The sequence below is a fragment of the Panicum virgatum genome, chromosome 8K, assembly GCF_016808335.1.
Source record: "Panicum virgatum strain AP13 chromosome 8K, P.virgatum_v5, whole genome shotgun sequence".
Lineage (NCBI taxonomy): Eukaryota > Viridiplantae > Streptophyta > Magnoliopsida > Poales > Poaceae > Panicum > Panicum virgatum.
The window spans coordinates 30,614,586-30,631,393 of NC_053143.1; the positions used below are offsets into that span (position 1 = coordinate 30,614,586).

The 16,808-nt window shown below is 43.2% G+C and overlaps 1 protein-coding gene and 1 long non-coding RNA gene across 4 annotated transcripts; both read left to right on the plus strand.

Moving 5' to 3' along the window:
• The first annotated feature begins 4,177 nt into the window (after window positions 1–4,177).
• Window positions 4,178–8,278, plus strand: LOC120644394. Of its 3 annotated transcripts, XR_005663701.1 has the most exons (7): window positions 4,189–4,865; window positions 5,139–5,242; window positions 5,778–5,826; window positions 6,312–6,491; window positions 6,953–7,094; window positions 7,286–7,410; window positions 7,875–8,246. It is a non-coding gene; the product is annotated as an uncharacterized LOC120644394 (long non-coding RNA). The 3 variants fall into 3 exon arrangements; XR_005663702.1 differs by lacking the exon at window positions 7,286–7,410 and adding an exon at window positions 7,445–7,790 and having other exon boundaries at window positions 4,178–5,242; window positions 6,953–7,092; window positions 7,875–8,278; XR_005663700.1 differs by having other exon boundaries at window positions 4,193–5,242.
• Window positions 8,279–14,303: 6,025 nt separating this feature from the next.
• Window positions 14,304–15,377, plus strand: LOC120644395 (TPD1 protein homolog 1A-like). The gene is made up of 2 exons (XM_039921019.1): window positions 14,304–14,595; window positions 14,701–15,377. The coding sequence occupies exons 1-2, from the start codon at window positions 14,451–14,453 to the stop codon at window positions 15,030–15,032; spliced, it is 477 nt and encodes a 158-aa protein (XP_039776953.1). The 5' UTR covers window positions 14,304–14,450; the 3' UTR covers window positions 15,033–15,377.
• Window positions 15,378–16,808: the final 1,431 nt, after the last annotated feature.

Genomic DNA, 16,808 nt, shown 5'->3' on the forward strand with positions numbered 1-16,808 from the left:
TGTTGTCACTCAATTACCAAAAACCAAACAAGGACCTTTCAGGTAGGAGGTAGTGTGACACACACAACTACCCTCAGGATAAATAAATAAAAGAAGATGCTATAGACCGGGAGCAAGGCAGAAGTTAGAGCTCGAGTCAAATGTGCTAGGCTAGCTATATCTATGCTATCTTATGGTTAGACCATCAGTGATTAAACTACATAATAGGGAGACCGCTATCGAAGCAACAAGAGGAGCCCGTACACCCAGACGACTTTATGTACCTCCTACACCCCATACCGAACGTGGATCATTACTAGGGATCGAATAGGGCTATCACCACCTGCCGGCTACCTCTACAAACCGTGGGTATAGTTGACATCCAGCAATACTTAGCTAATCTAGACACCATGTCTACACTAGTAAGCGATACTCTAGTATTCCGCGCGGAGCCCCCACCCTTCAGATGGACAGACATCATACTAGAGCAAACATACAAATACTGGAGCAGTTGATAGAGTTCTAAGGCCGATATGTTAACCATCGCAAGCATAGGGCGATTATGCAATGCAAGCATCGAATGATAACGCAACCAGAACAAGAAGCATATATCCAATAACTCAGAACATACTTCGAGCAGATATCAGTAACTCAGAATCAAGGCTATGGGCTTGATTCGCCAAGGGCTGGGTCAGCAACAACTTCAGTAGGAGGCAGAGCAGGTGGGATATCAGGAGTGGTCCGTGAAGCTTTCAGATAGTAGTGCCTAAGCTCAAAGATCAACTTATCAAGCTCAAGCACAAGATCCAAGATCTGGTGAGGAAGACTCGCCAATAAAGGATAAGCAGCACTAATCGCTTCACTCATTGAATCAACTCCCTTGAACAAATCATAACCATGAAGAGGTGTACCATTCTGCTTCGCCGAGTTTATCATTATTCTGAGCTCAGAAATTACAACATCCTGACATGAGAATATCTCTTGGAACGCTGATCCAACTTGGCCTTGAAGTTTAGAAGCAGCTGTTAAGATGTCAATGTTTTTGACACTTAGCTTGTTGAGGATGGTGATTCCGAGAGAGGGGTCCACAATCACTGGGGTAAGATTGAGTTTCTTCAGCTTCAAAGGGGATTCAGCATCTGAAAAGGCACTTCTTTTTGGAGTCTGTCTTCTCCTTTGAAGATTTTGTGGGAGATTGAGCGCCTGAATCGTTCTTCCTCTTGAACCCTCTCTTCTCCTTTGAAGGGAGTGCCGGAGACTTGTTGTTCTTCAGAGATTCTGCAGGAGACCCACTGTCGCAAGAAGGGGTAGAAATGTCGGGAGATATAAGATATTTCAAGGGAGTAGGGCAGGCTGCATAGTCTTTGGCGATAGCATCAAAATCTACCACACCCTGACCCTCAATCTCAGTGTACTTGTTAGTCATCCACTTCGTCGTGCTAGGGCACCGTCTTCATGACCTGTGCAATACGTGCTAGACAATTTCAACAATGGGCTTATTTCTTCCGCCCAGACGCCACCCACAGGCCAGGCAGATGTAACTCTGAACTTGTTTTCCTTTATCCTCATTCATCTCTGATTTTGTAAAGCAGAGGACAGAATCACTCCCAAAGATGTTTGCATTAGAACCACTGCAAGTAGCAAATGGAAACCGGTTTCAACTAAGGAATTGTATTTGTTTTGTATAACAACAAGAACAAAGTACCATTTTATGATCAATGTACAACAATCTTTAGGGTAATTAAACAAAACAACATTTATCTCATTGTTTCTGGAAAGTAAAGCAGCATATAGTTGCTAACAGATGGAAATAAGCCAAGCTTTACATGGGGTGGGGACCTGGAGAGAGGAAAAATGAATTACTTCAAACAAGATGAATGGCAAGAACAAAAAATTACAAAGTGGTTGAATATACCTTTTCTGGATGCACTTCTTGAGCTTTTCAATGCATACGCTCAAATCAACGGGGCAGAAAATAGAGTCTTTGTATCTATGAAGCGGTTCAACTTTGGCCTTGAAGAACTCCAGGGCATCACCTGCTTCATTAGAAATCATAGTAGCAATCTTCGCTTCATACAGAGAAAATAGTAATCCTGGGTGTTCTTCAGCATTTTCACCATCGGACTGAGATTTTAGGAAAGCAACAATGTAATCCTCAAGCTCGTCCCATTCCTGCTTTTCCATGAGACTTGCAACATTATCCATGTCAAATTGGACCCTGGCACAAATTAACACATCTGTCAAAGTTAAACTAAGCAGGCATGCTCATACTGACAAGGTAGTACTGACTGGGCTGGGATACAATGTAACTGTGCTAGGTAGGTAGAAGTAACTGTGTGGGACTAATATGTTTACATGGCAGCTGCAAAAGACTAATGTGTCAAGGCAAAAGAAAAGCACAACAAGTGTGTCTAGTCACCAGTGTTTAAAATAGCGGGCTAAAGCATTTAGCGGCTGGTGTTTGTATAGGCTAAGAAGGCTATAGCGAGTTATAACCTAGCTAACCCATTTAGCGGTTCTATAAATACAATGTGTGGAGAAATTGGTGACTCTAACCAACTCTATACGGGAACTCAACCCTTTATTCACCATAACTTAATACAACACAAGACCCTTGCACTTTTTATTTAGCTATCATACCATGACACTACTATACTACATGGCAACCTTGCTATCTCCTACTTGAGACCTCTTATGCCATGGTATGGCAATATAGGAGGAAAGCACCCCTATTTGTAGGACACTATGGCTCATATAGTTTTGCCATGTGTTCATCTTCTACTCACTACTTTACAAAATATCTAATTTTAGAATTTTTCTCATACTTACCTAACCATGCAAATATTTAATTTCTAGAGTAGTCCATATTTCACCATGAAGCATGGTAACCATAGTTCATGTATACATTCTAATCTTCTAGAAGCTTCTCACAATTATTCATTTCTACTTCAACACTATGCATAAATCTATGAGTAATTTTGCATATAAATATGAAATCAAGAAAATTTCATATACTAAAGTACTCTTGGGCTTCATTCCCTTGTTACATCAATTGACGAAATACTAAATTTTATAAATGACAAAGTTCAATATTAAACTAACAATAAATAGAGATTAATTATATGATTAGTTAGCTAAATAAATCTTAATTTAGCAGCTATAGCGGGATATAACCAGCTATTAGCATATTTAGTCTTTTAAAGCAAAGAGATGAATATTCTATCATTCTCCTCTTCCAAAGTCTATAGCAGGCTATAACGGTTGCTATAGCCAGCTATTTAGAACTTTGCTAATCACTCAGGCAAGGCCCGTTTAGTTGCAAACGCGAAAATTTTTGGATGTCACGTCAATAGTTTGACCAGATATCGGGAGGGTTTTTCGGGCACTAATTAAAAAACTAATTTCATAACTCACTTGGAAACCACGAGGCGAATTTTTTGAGGCCTTTGACCACGTCATTAGCACATGTGGGTTACTGTAGCACTTATGGCTAATCATGTATTAATTAGGCTTAAAAGATTCGTCTCATCATGTACATCCAAACTGTGTAATTAGTTTTGTTATTTAATTACATTTAGTGCTTCATATATGTGTTTAAAGGGGAGGTGAAAATTTTTGGGTGAAATTTTTTGGGTGAAATTTTTTGGAACTAAACGGCCCATAACTTCAAGGTTCTACAGGAGTAAAGCACGTTCTCAGGTGCAAGTGGTTGAGCTTACAGGCTAGCCCTGCACAACATGGGCCTTTGCTGACTGACATTAACTACATGCATGCAAGCCAAGTCTAGACTCTTCTATCAAAGCCAAGAAACACATAACTCCCTACACATACATGTATGCAAGCAGACGTGCAGCATGGGTGCATGTAGCAAAGCATAGGACTAAAAAGTCGGTACACAAACAACAAGATACATAGCTTTTGCTAGATTCTGGAAAAGCCAAAACAAGCAGCAATTTGGGACACAGGGAGTCATCATATGCCACCATTGCAATAAATAAATATCACAGAAGTGCAAATCACATACTAATAAAGGCACATGCTAAGTAAACACGCGAGCTTGGGACTATATTAAGCAAGAGGCCAAACTGTCAAAATCACTGACAACATGTGCCTTTACTTGCTCAAAATTTTAGCCTCCTATTAGTCCAGATAGCAAAAATAATTTTGGCCATCCGATTTGCATCGCTCGGCTCTTGCTACTCCCCCATCCCTCTTCCATGCGCCGCCGCCCTATTGCCCGGAACCGGAAGCATCTCTTGCTCAGGTTCCTGGGGATCGCGACGACGGCCTTCGCTGCGGCCTCGCCTTGCTGCCTCTGCCGCGCAGCCTGTCCGGGCGCTGCCTTTGATCCGCGCCGCCCGGACAGCCGGATGACCGTGCCGACTGCCGAACCCGCGATGACCTCCAGGCTGACCTCCCCGCTGCCATCAGCACCCGCGATGACCGTGCCGACTGCCGAATCGGCACTCCCGGCCGCCTTCCTCTGCGTCCCGTCCCCGCTCCACTGGACGCCCTTCCCAGGCGCCGCCGTCTCCGATTCGCCCGGGCCCTCCCCTCACCATGCTTCCTTCATACTGCGCCCACCGTGTCCGCCTCGGGCCCTGCGTCTTCTGCCGTGTCGCGCCTCCACCGGATGTGGGACGAGTTCGCGCGGCTTGTGCGCCTACACGGAAACCAAATCGCTCTTCGGATTCGCGTCCCTCGGGTCGGGCTTCTGCGGGGGCGGAGCAGATGTGGATGGGGTAGGTGAGGTGGAGAAGGCTGCGACACGAGCCGAGGCACCCAAGAAGGTGCTGATCCTGATAAGCAACACAGGCGGCGTGCACCGAGCGTCCGCCGAGGCCATCAAGCCCGCCTTCTTCTAGACATTCAGCGACGACTACCAGGTTCGGTTTCGCTGCCCTTTCTGTGATAAAATACCAAAATAGGGAGGTGGACCACGCAGGGCCTTGCTCGACTACCTTAGGTTCGTCCATCTGGCTGCGGCGAGGTCTGCAATTCTGTCCCTTGCTATCCACAAGTGCTTCATCAATGGAGGATGCGTACCAAGTGTTTGATGATTCACCCATGCAAAACTAACATGTGATTTTGTCCATGGAGGTGCACGCCATATGTTTGATGGTTTTCCCCTGCAACACTGACCAATAAACCATGCCCAGATTTCTGCAGAGATAAGAATAAAAGTGCTACATAAGCTTGTGACAAGAGGAGTCCTACTTGATGGAAACAAGAAGATGCATTCAGGCTAGTTGCCTTGCCTAAGGTAATTATTACAGCTAGGATATGAATCTTATTTTTTGAAGCAATAAATTTAACATGCTAAAATACCTTAGACAGGTTCCTAAACTGGTTTTATGTTACGTTCAGTATACTTACATATCTGCATTTACAAATAGGCAATGATTCTTTATCCTTTGGCTTTTATTAAACATGTTCTGATTTCTTAATCATGTCCTGATTTCTGCACAAATCTGAATAAAAGTGACTGATAAGGAGTCCTACTTGATAAAAACAACAAGACACATTCAGGCTACTTGCATTGCCTAAGGTAGTAGTTCTACCTCAGATACGAATCTTATTTTTTCAAGCACTAAATTTAACAACCTAAAAGTATCTTGAACATGCATATATGTCTTTCTTATGTCAAATTTAGAGCAAACTACAAATTTGCATTGACAAAGGAGAAATGATTCTTTATTCTCTAGCCTTTGCGATTAAGCTCACTTTACGTGTTTGTGGCATGGTGTAGTCTAATGTAACCATACTTCTCACCATACTATTATGGATTTTCTGGCCAGGATCACCACCACCAGCTGTAGCTAAGGATGGTTTGTCACACCCTCACAGGTGAGATAAACAAGACAATCATTATGCTTCTTGGTCCTGCTAAATGCTCTTACATCTGCAGAAGAATACTAAACCATTTGACATTTATGATTTATCTCTACTAAAAGCTCTTATGTAACTGCATATGAATACTCAACCACTTTACATTTTCTTTTTTATATTGCAAGGAAATAAAATTTCAGTTACCATATTTGATTTTCTAATTTCGACATAGATATTATTGACGCTTCTATGTTTCGCTTCTTGGTTTAATAGATTTTGATGTATTATTTAATATAAAAGAGTATAGAAAATAGATATTCTGTTTCTTTACCTGACAAAAACTATTGCTTCCTTCTTGAAAGTTATTTGATGGATCCATTACATCTTGCAATTTTTATTCTACTACCTCCACTAATCTATGAGCTTTGTACTCTAAATTTTGTACAGCTATATGCAACTTTTCCATTAATTTACACCTTGATTGATTGATTTGGTTTCTGCAGGTTGTGTGGCTCATCCTCAAGAATTTAGTCCACTAAACTACATATACAAGGTACGTTATCAATCGACACAATTCTTACATACCTTCTTTTTTATATGTGTTGGTGCAAATAAAGGCATTCAAATGGTCATGCTGATGCAATGACAAGGGACAAGAAAATTCCTACATGGCTCAATTTGAGGTAAATAAAAACAATTGTTCGTCAGATACTCTCTTGCTAAGAATATATAGTTGCACCTTAAAATATTCAGCACATGCCCGATTAGATAATGTCCTTGTATGCTTCTGTTAGGTGTCTGCTAGCAGAAAAATAAATATTACCTATTTACATTCCATGGTCTGTTATAAATTATATATATATATATATGTGTGTGTGTGTGTGTGTTCCACCCTTGTTTCATATTGACTATGAACGAAAGTACGAAACTATTTATATACATAGCTACAACACATCCAAAAAATAAAAAAAGCAAAAACCAAAGGCACACCAAGGCATACATACGTATGATGAGTATCTTTTTAATCTCTTTTTTTTACCTTCGAAATGTACACAGCCCTTCCTACTTTGTATTCATTAATTTGATGTTCATTCACATGCCTTGCAATTTACAAGAATCTTATCTCTGCACTTCCATTTTACAGTTTAAACTTGCAATATCAGAAGACAAATCAGCAACTCCTTCATCTACAAATGAGGTCACCGAAGAGGACACTTCTAGCATTACTTCAGTACCAAGCACAACACCAACATCGACTATAGCAGAAGCTTTCTGAGCACACTGGTGTAAGTCATAGAACTCATTTCCAATTCACCTGCACAAACAAAGCTAAAGTACAGGCATATTTATCAACCAAAATAAAACAACATAAGCAGAATCACAAACCTATTCCCTATAATTGCATTTATTCCTTTTGTTACTTGAGCAATTTCTTCAGTTTTATTTGTCTCCTCATCCAAACTCCTTATTCTTGCAGAAGCAATCAAGCTACTAGCTAAAAAACATCTTCCAGTTCATTCCAAACAAAGACGTGCTCCCGGCCTTTATTACACAAAAAAAGGCAAGATCAAGACACACCCTACTAAAAACAACTTAATATAGGTAAGCATCAGCCATATTTCCTTATATATTTCAGGAACCGGCAAGATCGCAGGGACTTCAGAGTCAGGTTCATCAGCACCAAAAAAAAATTGTTAGGTTGTACCATCTTTCTAGCAATATGTAACCATGTATTTCAATTAATTACATTTGTATTACACCAAAAAAAATTTAGCATTCGCTGCTACAATGCCTGTATCAAACATATACATATTATTATTTACCAATCTTGAAAGAAGCAAAGCCTACAAAGGGGTATCTGCAAAGCAGGGCACACTACTTCCAATATAGTGCAATAAAGGATTTACTCCCAGTCTTCATTAGAAACAAGACCAAAGAAAAACCATGCCGCTGCTTAGAGCACTAAGTCAGAATGAAAATAGGTTGCCATCATCTGCACCTACCTTAGTACCTTGCAAGCGAACATCAATTTATTGCTAATTCGAATTAAATTGCAATGGTTGCAGGTTATGAACAGCACAGCCATACCAGGGACTTCACATTCAGCACCGCCTATCCCTTCCTTAGGTGTGAGAATGGAGTATTTCTGTTTGAATAGAATCCAATAAAATCATAATTGATCTCGGATAAATAACTCCTAAAGAGTCATTTATGTTAAGGTCAGTATTGTGACGGGGGTAAATATCTGTTTGTGAAGAGATCATGTTGACACTATGATATGCTAAAGAATGGAGAGGTATCAGACCAAGAGGTTTGTATTGACCCCGGCTCTCTAGTAAAGTCTCAAGTGATATGCCAGAAAATATGAAAGACAGTAGCGCTTGTGTTCTAATATGTAGTTATGTATTATACAGGAGAAATAATTGTGTTGTACCATACTAACATTTCCAATTGTCACGTTGACGCTAAATTTATATGCATTAATGACATCCTACCTTGACCTAATGATGGCTAGGCGTGCCAAGGCGCGCGCAATGTACTCGTATAGCATACATTATTTCTTGCGTAGCTGATATAGAAGGACGACTTCTAGTCCACTCCCATTTTCCTCATCCTGTTGCTACTGATGTCATACCTTTATCCGCAGCATCTCTGGCCATCATCCTTGGCACAGACATAAATCCCATCTGATCTTTATTTTTTTCGCGAAACCCATCTGATCTCCTCCAAGAGATGCCCACCACGACACGCACGGGTGAACAAACGGCGTCTTATCCAGCTCAGGGTTATGTCTACCTCATCAGACTTTATCTCTTGTCCCTTCTAGTGGACTCGGCGAATACTCTGCCGAGCATGGCCGGTGGATGGATCCAAACACGGATACACTCTCAAGATTAAGCAGTTGACTGACCAGATATATAAATATATATACCCATGTTTTTTCTCATTGGACAGGACTTCCGATAAATACAGTGTGCCGATCGATGCAAACGGTCGTACGTGGCCTCATACCGATTTTTTTTTGAAGGACCTCGTATGGTATTATAAATTAGTCAACAAGAGGGTTATAAATTAGTGAAGAGGGTTGCAAAGCGAGCTGTGAGTGTAGCAAAGGGTAAGGCGTATGATGACCTATATCAGCGGCTAGGCACGAAAGAAGGGGAGAAGGACATTTATAGGATGGCTAGGATCCGCGAGCGGAAGACAAGGGACATCAACCAAATCAAATGCATCAAGGATGGGACAGATCGACTGCTAGTGAAGGATGAGGAGATCAGGGATAGATGGAGAGAGTACTTCAATAAGCTGTTTAATGGGGAGAGTGAGGGCCCTACCCTTGAGTTAGATGACTCTTTTGATGATACCAACAGACGTTTTGTGAGGAGAATTCAGGAGGTAGAGATCGGGGAGGCTTTGAAGAGGATGAAGGGAGGTAAAACGATGGGCCCTGATGGTATCCCCATTGAGGTGTGGAGATGCCTAGGAGATAGAGCAATAGTATAGTTAACTAAGCTTTTTAATCTCATTTTTCGGCCAAATAAGATGCCGGAAGAATGGAGGAGAAGTATATTAGTACCTATCTTTAAAAACAAGGGCGATGTTCAAAGTTGTACTAACTACCGTGGGATTAAGCTGATGAGACATACGATGAAGCTTTGGGAGAGGGTTATCGAGCATCGTCTAAGAAGAGTGACAAGTGTGACCCAAAACCAATTTGGGTTCATGCCTGGAAGATCAACCATGGAGGCGATTTTCTTAATACGACAATTGATGGAGAGATATAGGGAGCAGAAGAAGGACTTGCACGTGGTCTTCATTGACCTTAAGAAGTCATATGACAAAGTACCGAGAAATGTCATGTGGTGGGCCTTGGAGAAGCACAAAGTCCCAACTAAGTACATTACCCTCATTAAGGATATGTACAAGGATGCGACGATGTTTGTCCGGACATGTGATGGCGACACCACTGACTTTTCTATTAACATAGGCCTACACCAGGGGTCAGTATTGAGCCCTTATTTATTTGCTTTAGTGATGGATGAGGTCACAAGGGATATACAAGGTGAGATCCCTTGGTGTATGCTCTTTGCTGATGATGTGGTGCTAGTTGACGAGAGTAGGGCAGGGGTTAATAGGAAGTTAGAACTGTGGAGACGCACGTTAGAGTCGAAAGGGTTCAGACTTAGTAGGACCAAGACCGAGTACATGATGTGCGATTTCAGCGCGACTAGGCATGAGGGGGGAGACGTTAGTCTAGATGGGCAAGTGGTGGTCCAGAAGGATACTTTTTGGTATTTCGGATCAGTGCTACAAAAGGATGGCGACATTGATGAAGATGTTAGGCATAGAATTTTAGCTGGCTGGTTGAAATGGCGGCAAGCTTCTGGCATACTTTGTGACAAGAGGGTGCCACAAAATCTAAAAGGCAAGTTCTATAGGACAACAATTCGTACGGCGATGTTATACGGTGCTAAATGTTGGCCTACAAAAAGGTGACATGTCCAGCAACTGAGTGTAGCAGAGATGCGGATGTTGCGTTGGTTTTGCGGGCACACAAGGAGGGATAGAGTCCGGAACGAAGTTATTCGGGATAGGGTCGGGGTGGCACCAATTGAGGAGAAACTTACCCAACATCGGCTGAGATGGTTTGGACATGTCCAACAAAGGCCTCCTGAGGCGCCGATGCGTAGTTGGGTTCTTGAGCGGGTCGATAATGTAAAGAGGGGTAGAGATAGACCTAAATTGACTTGGGATGAGTCGGTTAAGAGAGACCTTAAGGATTGGAATATCTCTAAAGAGATAGCTTTGGATAGGAGCGCTTGGAGACTAGCTATCAATGTGCCTGAACCTTAACTTATTTCTTTCGGGTTTCATCTCTAGCCTACACTAACTTGCTTGGGAAAAAAGGCTATGTTGTTGTTGTTGTTGTTGACCTTGTATGGGATTTCTTGACTCACGGGCATGTCAGCCACGGATTTTGTTCTCATGGGAGAAGACTGTGGCCTTGAATGGAATCGGCACTCCTAGGTTAAATGGCGGAGGGGTGAATTAGACAATTTTAAAATCTTAACATACGATTTAATCTAGTTTGCACAAAACATAAATGATTTCTTGACTCACTGGCAATTCAGCCACGTATTTTTGTTCCTGTGGGAGAAGACAGTGGCCATGAATGGAATTGGCACTCGTAGACTAAGAAACGGAGGGGATGAATTAGACAATTTTAAAACCTTAACATAGAGCTTAAACTAGTTTGCACAAAAAATCTTAGGTTAACTCAAGAATTAACCTAGCACTAAAACTCTCAAAGATGTGCTAAGGCCTATGAATGTGATCAATTGGCATTAGTGGTTTTTGGAGTTGTTCTTTAGGGTGTAAGTGACTTCTGCCAACTTCGGCAACAACAAATGACCCGAGGTGAGGGGTATATATAGGCTAGAGTGCACCACATAGTCATTACTAGCCGTTCTGCCAAAAAGCAGAACTCGTCAGTTAAATTGGTCACCACTGTCGGTTTAACTGGTCGCACTGAGCCTCAGCTAGCTTTTGATCTGACCGTTAAACTCCAACTGCCTATTTCTGCTGACGTCATTGCACCTATGCCTGTCGGTTCAACCGATCTTGAAGACTTTGTCTCTTGACCTCAGATGCTGCTTGACAGGCTCTTTGGTCAATACCAGTACAAATGCACTGATATCTTGTTTATACCGTCGATTTAACCGGTCCTACTGGATCTTCTCAGCTTCGATCGCCTTAGCTTCCTCCAATGTGCCAACCTGTTGGTTTCTGACGCATCAGTTTAACCCGTTACCATTTCCAGCTGTTGATCATATTTGCAATTTCCATTGCACCGACCCGATCATGTTTGATACTGTTGGTTTAGCCGACACATGTATTCATGCTGCAATCTGTTCAAGTTATCTCGGCTGTCATTTGGACCCTGGACAATGATTTGAACATCTTGAATATGGTTTGGACTACCTAAAAATCCTACAAAGTTAATAAGCTCACTAATATTGTTAGTCTCATTGATTATGCTGTCAAACAATCACTAAAATCACAAACTATGACCTAATGTGACCATGTTTCTTACAGATCTTGACAGCCCGCGGCCCAGGCTTCAATGGTAACATGGGCATGGCTACATGGAAATTTCCTGGGGTACTTGGTGTTGTGAGTCTCTTCCGGTCTTCCTAGTTAGGACAGTGCACCAGCGTGAAATATATGCTTCAGCGTTAGCCGTGAATGCCATTGACTATTGACCCGAGCTTCTCGTCTGCTTTAATCCCAGGTTTGTTTCACGAGAAATTTTACAACGAATCAAAAAAATAGAACCATCCATCTGATAAAATCCTACGATGTTAAAGGTAGGAAGTACCTCGAAGTACATAGAATAAAGTACCTGGTACTTCTAAAATGTGGGACCAAATACCAAAAAGTGGGACCGAATACTAATTTAATTTAATTTATTTTTATAAATACTTTCCATAGATCAATGGCTAGAAAAGATAAGATAAAAGTATCTGAAAGTACCCATTGGTAGGGGTGCAAATGGATAACCCTTAGGTGCACCTCCAAACCTCTTTAGTTTAAAATACTTTACTAGTTTCCAAAATGAAATCCCATTTTAACAATGTAGTATAAAATTTTGAACTAAATAGTGTTGGAGGTGCCCCTAAGGGTCACCCATTGGTACCCCTACCCATTGGTACTTTACAATCATTGTAAAAGAGCTCTTGTTTCACAATAATTAAGGAACCACAATTTATTTCAGAAAAAAATGAAGGGACCTCATGTTTACTAAAAAATTAAGCGACCTCTTCCGTCCAAAACATAAAAAAAGGAATCTTTTTTTTGGAACAACATAAAAAAGGAATCGAGATGGATATCTTGCACTCCTGCTTTATACCTTGCTCATGCTGTAAAGGTTGTAGGCATTTCTCAGCGTTTATCTTGAAAAACAATAAGAAACACATTGTATCCTATTTGCAGCATGTGTGTCTGTAGTCCATGGTCTCGTGATGATAATGAAGCCACATTCTCAACTCCGAATCAGATTTGCCATCTTGAGTTAAGATCCTCCAAAACAAGGTCGATAAAATAGATGATTCTTTACACCACCAACCAAGTTCCAAAAGCTAGCCGCTTTATCCAGCACTCGCATTTGGCCATCGGAAAGATCCAAGCTCGCACCAATTAGTGTACTATATAGCTACCTGCTCATTGGTCCTTTTTTTTTGCATTGCTTTTCCAGCATAAAGGCAAGTGACATAGCTAGTGGAACTCATTTCGTCCATCTTTTTCCTATGTTTTGCTTTATTATTGAAGCTGCTCAGTTTAAGCTATTTTTTATTTTAAAGATCTTGGACTTTTCATGAACAATGCAAATCCTTGTCTTTTTTATATGATCATAGTTATATTAAAGATCACAAATCATTTATTTACCCAATAAATATTTTTGCAGTAGGAATTGGTATGGTCTCTTAAACTTTTTGAGCTATTGATTTTTTGGATTACGTAGCACGGCTGCAGAGTCATCGAGGACTGGAATGATCCTTCCAAAATTCATTGGATCACCTTTGGATGGACATATTTCTTGTTACGTCTTTTATTTTACACTAAAGTAATCATGATTTATGAAATTATATTGCAACAAATTGCACGTCTGTTTACTTGTCATTGGACAGAAGACTCACTAGTTGACTGACCAGATCTGTTTGCTTCTAGCGCTCATTGCACAGGACAGACGTAGCTGTTCGGACGTGTACAGGTGTCAGTGACATGTCGCCCTCGCCCTCGGATTTTTTGTTCTTCTCTTAGAAGACTGACCACATCTTCACGGCATGGCCACATGCTAGGAAATTTCATGAAAGACCTCGTGCTGCGAGTCTTCTTCTAGAGGAGTGCCCCATCTGAAATGCCACTTCAGTGATAGCCGTGAATCCCATTGAATATTTGACCTGAGCTTCTCATCTCATTAATTACACTTCCTAGGACAGTTTCACACTGATTAAGCAACGGAGATCAGTGTTGATTATCCACTGAAAAACACCTTGCTAAGGTTGTAGAGGCTGTAGGCATTTCTCTGCTCTTAACATGAAGAACTGAATCACAAAGGAATCCTATTTGCAGCATACCGTGCGTTGTCCATGTGTGCCATAACAATGAAGCGAAATTCTCAACTCGGAAATGGCTAGTGCTAGCAATCTAGAGTTACAGCTCCTGCAAAATAATATCGATAAAAAACTAAGACTCTTTACACCAAACCAGCAACCAAGTTCCAAAAGCTAACAACTCCTTTATCCACCACTCACATTTGGTTGGCCATCACAAGATCCAAGCTCGCACTAATGTACTTGCCCACTGGCCCATTTTCCTTCGTATTTTCAGCACAAAGCGAAGCGAAAAAGCATGCGGAACTGATAAGTTTCCAAAGGCCCCTGCACTTGCCAACATTGTTTACTGAGGTGTCCTCAGGCTGCGCATGGTATTCTGCATACCAACCAAAAGCAGAGCACGAGCAGGAGCAGGTTTCAGACTGGAGATGCATCCGCAGCACCCGTTTGGTTGTCTGGACTCTGCATCTCTCTCTCACACACACACACGTCTCCTACACCCATTTCCTCTATAAATAGAGGGGCATGGCATCACGAGCACCGTTCCATGCCACAAGCAAATCCAAGATCGAGAACCCAGCTGAACTGAACAGGAGACCCACCACCATGGCACAGTCCAAGCTTCTGATTCTCCTCCCCGCCCTTCTCCTCCTCCTCGTTCCAGTGCAAGGTACCTTTCCTTTTCTTGATTGTTTCTCTTAACGAATGTAATCAGCAGCAGTTGATCGAAACTCATTTCTGTTCTTTCCTTGTGGTCGTTCATGGCGGTCGTCAGGGGCGAGGCCGGTGGCGGCGAGCCCCAAGAAGTGCGCGGCGTCGAGCGTGACGGTGGAGCAGGCCAACACGGGGGAGAAGGCCGGGTACGACCCGGTGTTCGAGGTGGCGGTGCGCAACACCTGCGGCTGCGCCGTCCGCGGCGTGTACCTCCGCTCCGAGGGCTTCGCGAGCTCTGTCGCCGTCGACCCGCGCCTGTTCCGGCGCGAGGGCCGCGACTACCTCGTCGGCGACGGCCGCCGGATCGAGCCCGCGTCCGCCGTGCGCTTCCGCTACGCCTGGGACCGCGCGTTCCGGATGACGGCCGCCGCCGTGCATGACGACTGCTCCTGATGGACAGCGCGCGAGCTGCTCCACCGATCGATCGATCGATCTCCGGCCAAAGCGAGCTGATCAAGTTGGCTGCCAGTCCAAAGGGATTGCTTCCGGCGGGGCCGTCGGATTCCATCCTGCCAGAGCAGAGGAGCCTTCAGCGAGTGAAGTGCGGTAGCCAGTAGCACCTGTATACCGAGAGCTTTCTTCTTTCTTGGTATTTGGGAGATACTTGTCGTCGTTGTCGTGGCAGTGAACTCACTTTATTATACTACAGTTTGTTAACTCGCAAAAAGAAAACTTAATTTTGTGCTTATTAAGGTGTTCATCATTCTATAATTATAAAAGGTCTACTAGTTTGCCGAATCATAGTACTAGTACTTGGACTAGTAGTTAAGTAGTATGCACATGCTGCTAGTGAAAACTATATTATTAAGATACTAAATGGCATGTGTCCAAGCATCCATTCACAAACCGGGATCTGAGGACCACAAGGCATAAAGCGAGAGGATCCAGCTTTCCGTTGCAGAGATTTTCAGGAGCTTGGAATGATTGGCTGGTCGCCTGCTGGTGCTTAAGAGCGAAGGAGCTTAGTCGCTAAGGCATGCGCTATTGCTGCAATTGCCTTCGAAGTTTCTGATGCTGACTGACCGTATAGACTACATTTGTTCGCTCAAAAAGACGCGATCACTGGTGAAAAAAGTTCAGACCAACTGTTGGATGACCTTGAGGTAAAGAAATGCTGCGAGATTGGTGAAAGACACGTACGGCATTAATTATTTTTTACCGTGAAGCATGAACAATCCATCGGATTGGGAGCAGCGTGTGCTTGCCGTGCGCGGCCGACGGGCCCGGGGGCGGCCGGGATTAATCGCGCCGGCCGTGAAGTGAAGGCGGCGCGCGTGATTCCCTGTGGTGCCAGCGGCAGCGGCTGGGGTCGAGCGGTGGCCGGTGGGAGGTGGAGGCCGGCACGGGCCTGGTGTGTGGTTGGCGTCCGCGGCGAGTGAGATGGATGGTGTCCGCGGCGAGTGAGACAGTGGCGTGGCCCCATCACAGATTTCTTTTTCTGATGAAACTTTTTTCAAAACCTGCTTTTCGGATTTTGAACGTTCTCGCTTTTTTTTTTTTTGCGTTCAAGCTTGTGGATGTTGTGTTAGCACGAAGTAGCTAAACGGAAACTTGCTTTAAACAGTCTCCCCCCCCCCCCGCCCCCCCCCCCCCCCCCCCCCCCCTTGCCAAAAGACAGAGACTGCGTAGTAACATGCACAAGGGAGCGCAAACACAGTTGCTTTTAGGAAATTATAAGTGGCAGTGAATTATTATCAGCAGACATGCCAATAAGCTGATAGATGAATGACCCTTACACCCTTCACTAGTTGCTAAACTCCAAAATAGAGAACAACTCAACTTTTCTTCAGCTTAACAGGCGGGAAGAAACAACCATGATTGGAGGGTCTTGAGATACAAGTCACATAAACTAAGGAGCTGAGGACCAGGAGATGATGTTGCCCTTCAGCAGCATCTGCCAAATGCAGAAATTCCTTGGTTGCACACATCCCATGGTTCGGTTCAATGCAAGCCACTTGCATTGGTCCGGCCACCCGCGACCCGCTAGTGGATCACTTGGAGGTACTTTGCCATGACCCGATTCCGGCGTCATACCCGCCTTCTCCTATGCCATTTGATCCGATGCTGCATGAGTTCTCTTTCGCCTCGTCGGTGGTGCTACGCCTTTTGTCCTGGCAAATGCTAGCGGTAACGCACGCGGGTGGCAGTCGACCGGTTGCACAGGGGTCC

Bases quoted from the DNA above. Each gene is read 5' to 3' on its own strand.
- LOC120644395 (XM_039921019.1), top strand. From the start codon at position 14,451: ATGGCATCACGAGCACCGTTCCATGCCACAAGCAAATCCAAGATCGAG. The intron at 14,596-14,700 runs GTACCTTTCCTT...GGCGGTCGTCAG, and splicing joins CCTCCTCGTTCCAGTGCAAG to GGGCGAGGCCGGTGGCGGCG.